The sequence below is a fragment of the Bombina bombina genome, chromosome 3 (assembly GCF_027579735.1).
Source record: "Bombina bombina isolate aBomBom1 chromosome 3, aBomBom1.pri, whole genome shotgun sequence".
NCBI lineage: Eukaryota > Metazoa > Chordata > Amphibia > Anura > Bombinatoridae > Bombina > Bombina bombina.
In genome coordinates this window covers 634723726-634739865 of record NC_069501.1, presented here as the reverse complement: position 1 = coordinate 634739865, position 16140 = coordinate 634723726, and the positions used below count along the sequence as shown (strand labels likewise).

General features: G+C 42.2%; 1 protein-coding gene across 1 annotated transcript in view; it reads right to left on the bottom strand.

Moving 5' to 3' along the window:
• MED13 (mediator complex subunit 13) overlaps positions 1–16140 on the bottom strand; it is a 1182528-nt gene that overhangs the window by 1030292 nt on the left and 136096 nt on the right. Inside the window, exon 6 of the mRNA XM_053707341.1 lies at positions 15808–15999. Within this exon, the coding sequence (XP_053563316.1) occupies positions 15808–15999 (192 nt within the window). The remainder of the gene's footprint in view (positions 1–15807; positions 16000–16140) is intronic.

The window sequence follows — 16140 nt, the reverse complement described above, 5'->3', positions numbered from 1 at the left end:
TCTCAAGCTTAAATTTAAAAGTAGAAATATCAGAATAAGGTTTCCCTGAGTCAGAGAAATCCCCCACAGACCGAAGCTCTCCTTCTTCAGCTTCTGCATATTGTGAGGCAGTATCAGACATGGCTCTTAAAGCGTCTGTATGCTCTGTATTACACCTAACACCAGAGCTATCACGCTTTCCTCTAAATTCAGGTAGGTCTGGCTAATACCGCTGACAGTGTATTATCCATGACTGCCGCCATATCTTGTAAAGTAATCGCTATGGGCGTCCTAGATGTACTTGGTGCCATTTGAGCGGGAGTCCCTTGAGCGGGAGTCCCTTGAGCGGGAGTCAAAGGGTCTGACACGTGGGGAGAGTTAGTCGGCATAACTTCCCCCTCGCCAGAAGTTTACAAGCAAATATAAAAAACGGTACTGTGCCTTTAAGAGAAACAAATTGTCAAAATTTGAAAAACAGTGAAAAAAGGCAGCAAATCAAACGAAATTTTTACAGTGTATGTAATAGGTTAGCAGAGCATTGCACCCACTTGCAAATGGATGATTAACCCCTTAATGCAAAAACCGGATCAAAAAAACGAATTTAAACGTTTTTTTAAACAGTCAACAACTGCCACAGCTCAACTGTGGCCCTACCTTCCTCAATAAACGACTTTTTAAAAGAGCCCTTCAGAGATGTCCTATAGCATGCAGGGGACTGCTGAGGGAAGCTGAATGTCTCTGTCTGTAATTTTAACTGCGCAAAAAAGCGCTAAAATAGGCCCCTCCCACTCATATTACAACAGTGGAAAGCCTCAGGAAACTGTTTCTAGGCAAAAATCAAGCCAGCCATGTGGAAAAAAACTAGGCCCCAATAAGTTTTATCACCAAAGCATATATAAAAACGATTAAACATGCCAGCAAACGTTTTATATTGCCCATGTATAAGAGTATGTATCTCTAATAGTAAGCCTGATACTAGTCGCTATTAAATCATTGTATTTAGGCTTAACTTACATTAATCCGGTATCAGCAGCATTTTCTAGCAATTCCATCCCTAGAAAAACTGAAAACTGCACATACCTCATTGCAGGGTAACCTGCACGCCATTCTCCCTCTGGTTACCTCACTCCTCAGACATATGTGAGAACAGCAGTGGATCTTAGTTACTTCTGCTAAGATCATAGAAAACGCAGGCAAATTCTTCTTCTAAATGCTGCCTGAGATAAAACAGTACAACTCCGGTACCATTTAAAAATAATAAACTTTTGATTGAAGACAAAACTAACTATATTTCACCACTTTCCTCTTACTACCTCCATCTTTGTTGAGAGTTGCAAGAGAATGACTGGATATGGCAGTTAGGAGAGGAGCTATATAACAGCTCTGCTGTGGGTATCCTCTTGCAACTTACTGTTGGGAAGGAGAATATCCCACAAGTAATGGATGATCCGTGGACTGGATACACCTTACAAGAGAAAACTGATACCCAATTTACAAAAACAATTGGTTACTTTTTAAATGTTATTTCAGAACTACTTGATTACTTAACTGTCTACTCTAAAATAGAAAAGATGTATCTGGGGAGATAGATACAAGGGCTATAAATATAGCAGTGTGAATACCTTAATAAATCCTTAAAGTATATTGTTATTTTGTTAATAATAATGCATATTAATAGATATTGCAATATAGGGGTCTGGTTACTATTTAGGAAGCAGACTTAATTGGCCTTCAGATGCACCCCAAAATAAAAGTACCATTCTAAATGAATGTGTGTGTAACTATATTTAGTCGTTTCATGTCTCTGCTGACTATTTGCTGACTAAAAATAATAGTAATAAAGGGAATATATATATATATATATATATATATATATATATATATATATATATATATATATATATATATATATATATATAAATAAATAATTTTTATTATTTTTTTTTATATATTTAAAAAATGACCCACCGGCAAAAAACATTTAAAAGCTGAGACCACTGCCTGAAGAACTTACCTACCAAACGCTGCTTCAGAAGAAGCAAAAACATCAAAAATGGTATTATTTAGTAAAGTAACTGCCTTGAAAATTTGGTAAACTGATGCCTCATTGTTAAAAGACCAAGAAGTAGCAACTGATCTGGTAGAATGAGCAGTAATGCCCCCTCCTAAAACCTGAAAAATAACCAAACTAATAGATTGTATAAAATCCTTAGTAGCATCAACATACTTTAAGGCCCTAACGACATGCAACTAGTAAAGAACCCTTTGGATGGATGCATGGATATATACATACATACACCAGTAGAAGGCCAAACTAGTATACTCCTGTTCCATATTCTCCGATACATTTCAGCACTGAAGACCCAGCAGGAAGAAGCAAAGGACAGGCCTCTGCAATACCCGTGGAAGACCTGTGACTAATTTTCCATGAGGTGAGAAATGAGACACAATCCATACTCCATACGCATCCCTCTGACAAGGCTCTGCACTCTATAGGGATATAGGCCTCAACTCAGTCTGAGAACCCTTCTTACCGAAGAATCGCATGCACATCTTCAAGCTTCATCTTCCTCCAGCAGAGGCAAAGACAAGATTAATGTGCCAGTGAGGGTTTTATAGAGCTCTTAGGGATTGGATATCTTTGCCTCCGCCTAGTGGCAGAGAAGATTAATTCCCAGGAGTAATAAAATGTGGACTCTCACCACTTGTATGAAAGAAAATGCCATTTTCTTACTTCTAAGAAAGGAAGAGGTACGTGGCTCACTATTGTACTGCTCCCCTTAGTATAACATATATTGCTTGCACTGCACATGACAATAGCCCAAATAAGGACACATTGGTTTCCTTCCAGCACGCTGCTTTAAAGAACTGTGAAGGGGTCCTTAAATGATGAGACACAGCACTGCCACCAGATTGTGTTTGAGCCTCACTACATGGACCCTACTTCCAGCAGTGGCTTCCTCCTTGCAAGTTGCTGGGGTATGAAACGGCAAGCCCAGTGAGGCCAGTTAAACTTGGCATACAGGAATCATCTGCAGGCTGTTATATCTTGTCACGATCCAGCCTGTTTGTCATGGACTGTATAGGTTACTATAAAAAACACAGGCGGATTGTTTGTTTTGTGGTAATATTTAAAATTAATGCTGTAAACCAGAGATTGTGGTTTTCTGCTGAATGTAACAGCCTACATACAAACCAGCCTCCTGCAAAACACATGTCGGGCCAAGCATATCCACTATCACTGCCTTTGATATTTAGAACAAGCAACACCGTGGCTAGGCACAGCCTTTTAAAACCAGCACAAATTACAATTTATATAAATTCCCAGCACAAGTGATATCAACCTCATCCCTCCCACTGTTAGCTGTTCTGCCTGCTGGATTACAATAGCTATAAATCTGTTATGTATATGGTGCAGGTGAAGCCAATGTGCATAGTATATGCAGCCTCAGACTTAACCTCCCTCCAAGCAACAGGGCACTGGGAGCAAATCTTAGCAGGTTGCATGACTATTATCCAAATATGACCAGAACAGAATTTTTGTGGGGAAAGATGGGTGCTAAGGAAACATGTTTCAGTTCAGATCTTTTATTTAAATCATGTAAAGTGTTATACATAAAGTAACTACTAAACACCTCAGTCTTATCTTCTGGTTCTGACAAATCTGCAGCCCTTTTTTATTATTTCAAATATGGAATGAAATATAGTGCTGCTAGTAGGGATTTTTAAATATTAATGTAAAATTAGGGAGCTGTATATGTCCTAATTTTTTTTTTTAACTTGGCTCCTAGCTTTCAGACATTTGTCAAGCCCTTACCGCCGTCCTTAACAACTGGCATCACTGAACCTAAAGAGTCTTAGCTGTAGCAAAATGAGTTTCCACCATAAAAACTTAAATTATGCTTACCTGATCATTTTCTTTTCTTCTTAAATGGGGGGAGTCCACAGCTGCATTCATTACTTTTGGGAAATACAGACCCTAGCCTACAGGAGAAGGCAAAGACACCCCAGCCAAAGGCTTAAATACCTTCCCCACTTCCCTCATCCCCCAGTCATTCTGCCAAGGAAACAAGGAACAGCAGAAGAAATATCAGGGTGAAAAAAGTTGCCAGATGAAGGAATAAAAAAAAAAAAAAAAAAAGAATATAAGGCTGCCCACAGAAAAAAAAAGGGCGGGGAGCTGTGGATTCTCCCCGTACAGAAGAGGAGAAAATTATTAGGTAAGCATAATTAAAGTTGTTCTGCTTAAAAACGGGGAGAGTCCACAGCTGCATTCATTACTTTTGGGAAATCAATACCCAAGCTTATAGAGGACACTGAATGCAAACGGGCGGGAACAAAAAGGCAGCCCATTCTGATGGCACCACAGCCTGACAACCCAGATTCCCGATAAAAAAACGACTTCAACAGAAGCAGGAAGAACAAGTATATGGAAAGAGGACAAGGTAACTGCCCATCAAATAGAACCAGAATGATCCCAGTTTGATATCACTCTAAATTCAGGACTCCACTGAGCACAAAAACTTCTGAGGAGACAAAAGTCCCACTCTCTAGAAGCACACAAATAAAAACCTCTCCATGAACAATGATAAGGGAAACCTCTCACTCCCACACCACATTCTCCCTAAAATGAAAGAAGGGAAGAAGGGAAGAATCCGATCAGAAGGTCCGAAAGAACCTCCAGAAACGATCCCTGAATATTCAAGGACAAAACTGAGAGAGAAACCCCTAGCATAACTCAAAAAAATGCGGCTACCAGGCTGCAAAAGGACAAAGTCATGTAGAAAATACTCTACCGACGGAGGAGAGCAAAGAAAGGAAAGATTCCAAATCACCTCCTACATGGATCCAAAAGGAACCAATGTAAAGCCTTAACAGGAACCGAAGTCCCAGAAGGACAAAAAAGGTAGAACAAGACTACCATCCATAGACCGCTAACTAGCACAGAGAAACTGAACACCCATAGGTCATAAAAAGCCCGGGAGCAGAACAGAAACTGAATACTAACATCCGTTAACGCCACAAACGAAAGCCGCAGGCTTCCATCTGATAGGCAGTCAGACTAAACGTCAAAACATAGTAACTAGCCAACTGAATAGCTAGCAAACTTGCACCAGGACATTCCTGGAAAGGAACAAGAGAGAAAAAAAAACTCAGAAAGCAGGGCGGACCAACTCATCCCCTACTAAATAAAACGGGGTAAGGGAGGACAACACCCTGACCAATAAGGAAGAACCAACTACCCACTAAGGGAAGGTTCTTGAAACAACTGCAAGGCCTCCCAACCCAAGTAAGGATCCTGCAGGAGACCAGATACGTGGTAGATGCCCAAACAGAGCAGTCAGAATTCCTGACCCCTACTCTGAACAGTCCTATCACAGAAGCGACTGTCAATGTCCCAAGGACAAGAGAAATTAAAAAATCCCAGCATCGACAAAACCCAGAGATCAGAAAATTAATCTCCAACCACGAGTTCCTAAGGAAAAGAAGCAGGAAGGAGGCACTGATACCCAGAGAGACTAACTCGGAATCCCGGATACCTATCCTCATTACCCCTCAGAAACCCAAAGGGAGAGTACAATGCAGACAAGAGCCAAGAGGAACCCTCGACCCACTGAACTCCTAGAGTCAGATAAGGAAAACTACCTCAGGAGGAGCCAACTGGATAGGCGCAGTAGACCAGATCCTTCCAAATAGAAGGCAAATGAAGAAATCCAGGAATATTCCAGTAAGAAATTCCCAGGAAAAACTTCCTCCATCTCTCCTTAAAGGGACATAATACTCCTATGCTAAATCACTTGAAACTGATGCAGTATAACTGTAAAAAGCTGACAGGAAAATATCACCTGAACATCTCTATGTAAAAAAGGAAGATATTTTACCTCACAATCTCCTCAGCTCAGCAGAGTAAGTTCTGTGTAAAAAGTTATACTTCACCTGCTCCCAGCTGCAGGTAAAAATAAAAAAAAATGAAGAAATGAACAGCAGCCAATAAGCATCAGCAGTGCTGAGGTCATGAACTCTTAAGGTGATCTCATGAGATTTCATAGTAAGCTTTCTTTACCTGATTGGTGAAATATGAGAGTTCACGAGGCTCATCCTTTCAGCTGTCCCAGGACAGACACACTAAAATGCTGCTTAGAAATCCTTTACAATGGGAGGTGGCTACTGAGGAACTTTTGAGGTAAAATATCTTTCTTTTTTACATAGAGATGTTCAGGAGATATTTTCTAGTCAGCTTTTTACAGCTATGCTGCATCACTTTCAAGTGTTTAAACATTTGGGTATTATGGCCCTTTAAGAGATTAAAGAACCGCCCCAGAAGAAACAAGGAGATGTCCCCAGGACCGGGAAAAACAAGCCTGCTACTGAACGCCGGACAGATCCAAGACTATTAAAATCTTGAAAATAGAGTAACAAAAATGCCAAATCAAAGACAAGAACTAGGTTAAAAAAACCGGACCCCCAAAACCAGATGCCGGATCAAGACTAAAAAACTTGCGGAACAACCACAGTTACCTGGAAATTAAATTTGCACCAAAGTTGATGCATGCCATAGCCCCATGGGGTTTTGTACTCTGATCTTTCATGATGTATCCCAGTGTCTGTCCACTCAGCCCCAAAAGGCCTCTAAGATAACACGCACAAAGTCTGAAGACAAAGGCAGGACCCAAAAGAGATCAGAACTCCATGATCTAGTCTTGATCAACCTTCAGAAAACCTACAGCTCAAGGAATTAACAAATGAACGAGCATCCTAAAACTCCTATTGGTTGACGGCAAGAAAGACTGCATAACAATCCCCCAGATTCCCATATATGTAGGATCAAAAAGGGGAGACTGCAAGGACAAAAAAAAGTCCCTAAGAACCTAGACTCCACAACCAGATGACCGAAAGTCCTACCCCAACAATGCAAGGGGAAGCGAAAAGCATAGCAATCCTCAAAAAAAAAGGAGAGAACACTGGCGAAAGATCTGAAAAATTGGACAAGCCAATCCACGTGGAGTACCAATAGGGGGGAATAATCGCCCCCTACACCAGGTACTGGAGATCTCCATGCAGGAATCCGATCCCCCCCCCCCATTCAGAAGGGAGTACTCTAGATCCTATCTAAAGAGGAACTATAAACATACTGCCATATCAGAATCCCAAGAATCTATGCAAGTTTCAGGGACAAAACACTAGTATCAAATACTTAAATGCCATGTAAGGTCATGTAAGAAAAATATCGGACGCCGCACTAAGATGAAAAAGTAGGGCCAGCCGGATATCTAGGATAGAAGGGCCTCCGATAACTTGTAGAAACAAGAAAGGACAGCCTTGTAACAAGGAGGTAAGTCAACTTAGTACCTAAACAGGACCAGCCTGTTGTCAATGATACAAAATGTCTGCTATAACCTCAAAAGAACAGAGTGAACTAGTACCCAACCAGGACCAGCCTGCTACCAGGGAACAACTGAACTGTTCAAGGGCTAACTGAAAGTTCTAAACCCTCGCAGGGCTAGATTAAACAAAAACAGACAAATAACAGCTCTGAGGCTTAAACTTTGTCTCAACTTTTTTTGTGCGACTTCCGCCGGAAGTAACCATCGCAACCAGAAAATCGCTCGTATCAAAAATTGCAGAGAAGAAAAAAAAGTTTCCTAAAAGTAAAAGTCTACAACAGTCCCGAGCTTTGCAAATAAAACACATCCTAATTGGATTAAAAGAAGTAGGCACCCGCAGGTGAACGACAAGAAAGAAAAAAACACACTGACAGGGCCAGCCTGTCAGGGTCAAGAGCTCAGACTGGGATTAGATACACAAGCAAAAGACAGGAGTATGATCCACATCCCTCCCCTCGTCTAGTGCTGCTCGCCATCAGAATACCAAGGATCTGGAGGCAAATGAAGATTAAAATCCTCCCAAGCCTCCAGTACCTGCCGCAGCAATACACGCAGGCGCGTCAGACTGACTCTAAAGGCAAAACTTCTCTCCGGCGGGGCATCTGAAGGCCCTGATCCTGCCGGCTGTCACCCTGAAGCCTCAGAGGGAACCGCTCCCCCAGGGGAAAATCAAGAAGCTGTAAATGCGCCAACGTCACTAATATGGTCATGCGCAACTGAGCAGCAACCTCTGGTGGAAAGAAACCTCCTTCCGGAGAAGGGGTAACAGAATTTTAGAAAACTGCTTGTGTAGGAACAGAAATTTCCAGGGAACGCGCCTCACGGGACCCAGAATCCTCAGAGACAGACGGCTCAGCGGTCTCCAATCTCTCCCCAGAGGGAGAAAACATAATTTATGCTTACCTGATAAATTCCTTTCTTCTGTAGTGTGATCAGTCCACGGGTCATCATTACTTCTGGGATATTACTCCTCCCCAACAGGAAGTGCAAGAGGATTCACCCAGCAGAGCTGCATATAGCTCCTCCCCTCTACGTCACTCCCAGTCATTCGACCAAGGACCAACGAGAAAGGAAAAGCCAAGGGTGAAGTGGTGACTGGAGTATAAATTAAAAAATATTTACCTGCCTTAAAAACAGGGCGGGCCGTGGACTGATCACACTACAGAAGAAAGGAATTTATCAGGTAAGCATAAATTATGTTTTCTTCTGTTAAGTGTGATCAGTCCACGGGTCATCATTACTTCTGGGATACCAATACCAAAGCAAAAGTACACGGATGACGGGAGGGATAGGCAGGCTCTTTATACAGAAGGAACCACTGCCTGAAGAACCTTTCTCCCAAAAATAGCCTCCGATGAAGCAAAAGTGTCAAATTTGTAAAATTTGGAAAAAGTATGAAGCGAAGACCAAGTTGCAGCCTTGCAAATCTGTTCAACAGAGGCCTCATTCTTGAAGGCCCAAGTGGAAGCCACCGCTCTAGTAGAATGAGCTGTAATTCTTTCAGGAGGCTGCTGTCCAGCAGTCTCATAAGCTAAACGAATTATGCTACGAAGCCAAAAAGAAAGAGAGGTAGCGGAAGCTTTTTGACCTCTCCTCTGCCCAGAGTAAATGACAAACAGAGAAGACGTTTGTCGAAATTCCTTAGTTGCCTGTAAGTAAAATTTTAGAGCACGGACTACATCCAGGTTGTGCAGTAGACGTTCCTTCTTTGAAGAAGGATTTGGGCATAAAGAAGGAACAACAATCTCTTGATTGATATTCCTGTTAGTAACTACCTTAGGTAAGAACCCAGGTTTAGTACGCAGGACTACCTTATCCGAATGAAAAATCAAATAAGGAGAATCACAATGTAAGGCTGATAATTCAGAGACTCTTCGAGCCGAGGAAATAGCCATTAAAAATAGAACTTTCCAAGATAACAACTTTATATCAATGGAATGAAGGGGTTCAAACGGAACGCCCTGTAAAACATTAAGAACAAGGTTTAAACTCCATGGTGGAGCAACAGTTTTAAACACAGGCTTAATCCTGGCCAAAGCCTGACAAAAAGCCTGGACGTCAGGAACTTCTGACAGACGTTTGTGTAACAGAATGGACAGAGCTGAGATCTGTCCCTTTAATGAACTAGCAGATAAACCCTTTTCTAAACCTTCTTGTAGAAAAGACAATATCCTAGGAATCCTAACCTTACTCCAAGAGTAACCTTTGGATTCACACCAATATAGGTATTTACGCCATATCTTATGGTAAATCTTTCTGGTAACAGGTTTCCTAGCCTGTATTAAGGTATCAATAACTGACTCAGAAAACCCACGTCTTGATAAAATCAAGCGTTCAATTTCCAAGCAGTCAGCTTCAGAGAAGTTAGATTTTGATGTTTGAAGGGACCCTGTATCAGAAGGTCCTGTTTCAGAGGTAGAGACCAAGGTGGACAGGATGACAAGTCCACCAGGTCTGCATACCAAGTCCTGCGTGGCCACGCAGGTGCTATTAGAATCACTGATGCTCTCTCTTGTTTGATTCTGGCAATCAATCGAGGAAGTAACGGGAAGGGTGGAAACACGTAAGCCATCCTGAAGTCCCAAGGTGCTGTCAGAGCATCTATCAGGACTGCTCCTGGATCCCTGGATCTGGACCCGTAACGAGGAAGCTTGGCGTTCTGTCGAGACGCCATGAGATCTATCTCTGGTTTGCCCCAACGTCGAAGTATTTGGGCAAAGAGCTCCGGATGAAGTTCCCACTCCCCCGGATGAAAAGTCTGACGACTTAAGAAATCCGCCTCCCAGTTCTCCACTCCCGGGATGTGGATTGCTGACAGGTGGCAAGAGTGAGACTCTGCCCAGCGAATTATCTTTGATACTTCCATCATAGCTAGGGAGCTTCTTGTCCCTCCCTGATGGTTGATGTAAGCTACAGTCGTGATGTTGTCCGACTGAAACCTGATGAACCCCCGAGTTGTCAACTGGGGCCAAGCCAGGAGGGCATTGAGAACTGCTCTCAATTCCAGAATGTTTATTGGCAGGAGACTCTCCTCCTGACTCCATTGTCCCTGAGCCTTCAGAGAATTCCAGACGGCACCCCAACCTAGAAGGCTGGCGTCTGTTGTTACAATTGTCCAGTCTGGTCTGCTGAATGGCATCCCCCTGGACAGATGTGGCCGAGAAAGCCACCATAGAAGAGAATTTCTGGTCTCTTGATCCAGATTCAGAGAAGGGGATAAGTCTGAGTAATCCCCATTCCACTGACTTAGCATGCACAGTTGCAGTGGTCTGAGGTGTAAGCGTGCAAAGGGTACTATGTCCATTGCCGCTACCATTAAGCCGATTACCTCCATGCATTGAGCCACTGACGGGTGTGGCAAGCACTTTGAAGTCTTGTTAGCCTGTCCTCTGTCAGGTAAATCTTCATTTCTACAGAATCTATAAGAGTCCCCAGGAAGGGAACTCTTGTGAGTGGAACGAGTGAACTTTTCTTTTCGTTCACCTTCCATCCATGTGACCTTAGAAATGCCAGCACTAACTCTGTATGAGACTTGGCAGTTTGAAAGCTTGAAGCTTGTATCAGAATGTCGTCTAGGTATGGAGCTACCGAGATTCCCCGCGGTCTTAGTACCGCCAGAAGAGCACCCAGAACCTTTGTGAAGATTCTTGGAGCTGTAGCCAATCCGAATGGAAGAGCCACCAACTGGTAATGCCTGTCTAGGAAGGCAAACCTTAGGTACCGATAATGATCTTTGTGAATCGGTATGTGAAGGTAAGCATCTTTTAAATCTACAGTGGTCATGTACTGACCCTCTTGGATCATAGGTAAAATTGTCCGAATAGTCTCCATCTTGAACGATGGAACTCTTAGGAATTTGTTTAGGATCTTTAAGTCCAGGATTGGTCTGAAAGTTCCCTCTTTTTTGGGAACCACAAACAGATTTGAGTAAAACCCCTGTCCCTGTTCCGATCGTGGAACTGGATGGATTACTCCCATTAACAAGAGCTCTTGTACGCAGCGTAGAAACGCCTCTTTCTTTGTCTGGATTGTTGACAATCTTGACAGATGAAATCTCTCTCTTGGAGGAGAGTATTTGAAGTCCAGAAGGTATCCCTGAGATATTATCTCTAGCGCCCAGGGATCCTGAACATCTCTTGCCCAAGCCTGGGCGAAGAGAGAAAGTCTGCCCCCCACTAGATCCGATCCCGGATCGGGGGCCCTCAATTCATGCTGTTTTAGGGGCAGCAGCAGGTTTCCTAGTCTGCTTGCCCTTGTTCCAGGACTGGTTAGGTTTCCAGCCTTGTCTGTAGCGAGCAACAGCTCCTTCCTGTTTTGGTGCAGAGGAAGTTGATGCTGCTCCTGCTTTGAAATTACGAAAGGAACGAAAATTAGACTGTCTAGTCTTGGCTTTGGCTTTGTCCTGAGGCAGGGCATGGCCTTTACCTCCTGTAATGTCAGCGATAATCTCTTTCAACCCGGGCCCGAATAAGGTCTGCCCTTTGAAAGGTATATTAAGCAATTTAGACTTAGAAGTAACATCAGCTGACCAGGATTTTAGCCACAGCGCCCTGCGTGCCTGAATGGCGAATCCTGAATTCTTCGCCGTAAGTTTAGTAAGATGTACTACGGCCTCCAAAATGAATGAATTAGCTAGTTTAAGGACTCTAAGCCTGTCCGTAATGTCGTCCAGAGTAGCTGAACCAATGTTCTCTTCCAGAGACTCAATCCAGAATGCTGCTGCAGCCGTGATCGGCGCAATGCATGCAAGGGGTTGCAATATAAAACCTTGTTGAACAAACATTTTCTTAAGGTAACCCTCTAATTTTTTATCCATTGGATCTGAAAAAGCACAGCTATCCTCCACCGGGATAGTGGTACGCTTAGCTAAGGTAGAAACTGCTCCCTCCACCTTAGGGACCGTTTGCCATAAGTCCCTTGTGGTGGCGTCTATTGGAAACATTTTTCTAAATATCGGAGGGGGTGAGAACGGCACACCGGGTCTATCCCACTCCTTAGTAACAATTTCAGTAAGTCTCTTAGGTATAGGAAAAACCTCAGTACTCGTCGGTACCGCAAAATATTTATCCAACCTACACATTTTCTCTGGTATTGCAACTGTGTTACAATCATTCAGAGCCGCTAACACCTCCCCTAGTAATACACGGAGGTTTTCCAGTTTAAATTTAAAATTTGAAATATCTGAATCCAGTCTGTTTGGATCAGAACCGTCACCCACAGAATGAAGCTCTCCGTCCTCATGTTCTGCCACCTGTGACGCAGTGTCTGACATGGCCCTAATATTATCAGCGCACTCTGTTCTCACCCCAGAGTGATCACGCTTACCTCTTAGCTCTGGTAATTTAGCCAAAACCTCAGTCATAACAGTAGCCATATCCTCTAATGTGATTTGTAATGGCCGCCCAGATGTACTCGGCGCTACAATATCACGCACCTCCCTCTGAGCGGGAGATGTAGGTACTGACACGTGAGGCGAGTTAGTCGGCATAACTCTCCCCTCGTTGTTTGGTGAAATTTGTTCAATTTGTACAGATTGACTTTTATTTAAAGTAGCATCAATACAGTTAGTACATAAATTTCTATTGGGCTCCACTTTGGCATTGCAACAAATGACACAGGTATCATCCTCTGAATCAGACATGTTTAACACACTAGCAAATAAACTTGTAACTTGGAAATACAATTCAATTAGAATAATATTAAAACGTACTGTGCCTTTAAGAAGCACAGAAGATCTATGACAGTTGAAAATTAATAAATTGAAACAGTTATAGCCTCAATCCTTGTAAATAACACAACTTTAGCAAAGGTTTAATCCCATTAGCAAAGATAACAAATTCTGAAAGCAGGAAACAAATTACAGAATAAACGTTTTTTATCTCAGTCAAACTATAATTCTCACAGCTCTGCTGAGAGAAATTACCTCCCTCAAAATAAGTTTTGAAGACCCCTGAGCTCTGTAGAGATGAACCGGATCATGCAGGGAATACAATGAGTTGCTGACTGAAATATTTGATGTGTAGTAAAAGCGCCAAAAAACGGCCCCTCCCCCTCACACACAGCAGTGAGGGAGAACAGAAACTGTCAGAAAACAGATTAAGCAACTGCCAAGTGGAAAAATAGTGCCCAAACATTTATTCACTCAGTACCTCAGTAAATGAAAACTATTTTACATTCCAGCAAAAACGTTAAACATAATCTCTAGTTATTAAACAGCTTTATGTATTTCTTACAGTGTAATTCTAGTGAAGTACCATTCCCCAGAATACTGAAGTGTAAAGTATACATACATGACATTATATCGGTATGGCAGGATTTTCTCATCAATTCCATTGTCAGAAAATAAAAACTGCTACATACCTCTATGCAGATTCATCTGCCCGCTGTCCCCTGATCTGAAGTTTACCTCTCCTCAGATGGCCGAGAAACAGCAATATGATCTTAACTACTCCGGCTATAATCATAACAAAAACTCTGTTAGATTCTTCTTCAAACTCTGCCAGAGAGATAATAACACACTCCGGTGCTATTTTAAAATAACAAACTTTTGATTGAAGATATAAAACTAAGTATAATCACCATAGTCCTCTCACACATCCTATCTAGTCGTTGGGTGCAAGAGAATGACTGGGAGTGACGTAGAGGGGAGGAGCTATATGCAGCTCTGCTGGGTGAATCCTCTTGCACTTCCTGTTGGGGAGGAGTAATATCCCAGAAGTAATGATGACCCGTGGACTGATCACACTTAACAGAAGAAAAGAGCACTTTATTACGGCATATGGAACATAAATGATTGGGCTGGTTTACCCGGGCCTCCATACAATCTATGCAGGAAACAATCTCTGAGTAAGAGAAATCCTCCTCAGAAAAATCAGAATCCTCCATAACTTGACCAGACAAATTTGGACAAAAATAACTGGCACCTCACACCCCCAATGGCTGGGGCACTCACCACCTCCTATGACCCAGACAAGTAGAGAAACTAGGTCCTCTCCACCGCCACTCTGTCACGATACAGAAATGGAGAATGAAAAAAAGTGACCATGCACGGTCATGAGGTACGACATGTAGGCCAAAGAAAAAAGCGCCAGACCACAAGAACTGCGTAGCTCAAAAAATTGTATATAATCGCCATGAGCCCCAACATTTCTTCACATAAGCAGACAGAATCACATAAACATGATTAAAGTCCCCCACTGCTCAATAACCCCCCTCAGGAGATATTAACCCTTGATTCCATAAAGATAAAGGAGTTCCACTGAGACCCTGTCTTCTATCAAACATTACATCCACAATGAAAGTAAAATGAAACTATCTTACCAGAATCTATGCCGTGGAACAGCAACATGGTCCTTCAAGTTTGACCGATAGTAGCGCTGCTTCTGACATGGAGTTGAATGAAGAAAGCAGGTAGTGAAACTTGTCAACGCTGATTGCTTATGGAGCTGTTAATATGAGTCGGGATGGTTTCGCAGAAAGACTCTCCCCTACATCTCCGGACTCTTACTTTCATCCATGCTCGCACTGTGAGGCTGACAGGACTACTTAAAAATCAAGTCCCATTTTGAAGAGTAATACCCACCATAAGAGACTACTCCGTAATCTTCTGACACTTCTCTGCCAACCTCCTGTGATGAAAGGCAAAGAATGACTGGGGGATGAGGGAAGTGGAGGAGGTATTTAAGCCTTTGGCTGGGGTGTCTTTGCCTCCTCCTGGTGGCCAGGTTCTGCATTTCCCAAAAGTAATGAATGCAGCTGTGCACTGTCCCCGTTTTAAGAAGAAAAAATGAGCTTGAAGAGCAATAGAAATACAAAACAAATCCAAGAGGCCGAAGAATATTTAAAGCTGTTCCATGCTAATCAGACATGCATGTTTGGGCAGAACTTATTTTTAGTCAGTAAGGATTGATTTGAGTGTAAGTACAGCTTTACCAAATTTGTTGTACAGAGACAAGCCCAGGTACAATCTAAAGGACTCTTCTTACCCGGGTACCTAACATAGTCATACATGCTAGCTTCAAACCAAGCGGTTGCAAACAAGGGTGTTCGAGATCTGTGTCTTTTTATATATACAAAATATGGAGGTTGACTGAACTCTTAAACCATAGTGGGCCTATCACCCTTTTGCCAAATGCTATAATTAACCCTTAATTTTTGGTTTTAACATATAGAAAATCTAGCTTTATGCATCTAAGCCAAAGTTGGTTTGCTATATATTTATGTAATGTGTTTATTTTTCCCTATTTTCTATAGGCTAAAATGTTATAACATTTTTAACACTGCCTGGGTGTAAACATTACATAAAGACACACTCAGGTTTCTATTAAATTTAAAATGAATAGGGTATGAGAGATAGATATATAGATATATATATAGATATATATAGATATATATATTCCCCTTCTTTATTCAAGAGTTGATAAGTGGTCTAAACCACTCCTACCTGTGTGGACCTCTTCTGGTGATGTTGGTGGAGTCAATATTACAGAGGAAATGGCTGGATCTCTTGACGATGTAGGCACTTGAACACCCAAGCAGGTATCTGAACCATGAGAGGATCCAAATGAGCTTGGAGCAGGGATATCAGACTGAGGAACAATAACGAAGCACGCAGGGTACACCATTCGGACACCAGCTGGAACAAACATTTTTATTTTTGCTGAATAATCTTCATCTGAAGTTCACCAAATTTTCATTTTTTCCCCTCCAAAAATGTGCATACTTCCATCATTAAAGCAAGTATTGATTCACAATAGTAAAATACAATTAAAAATGC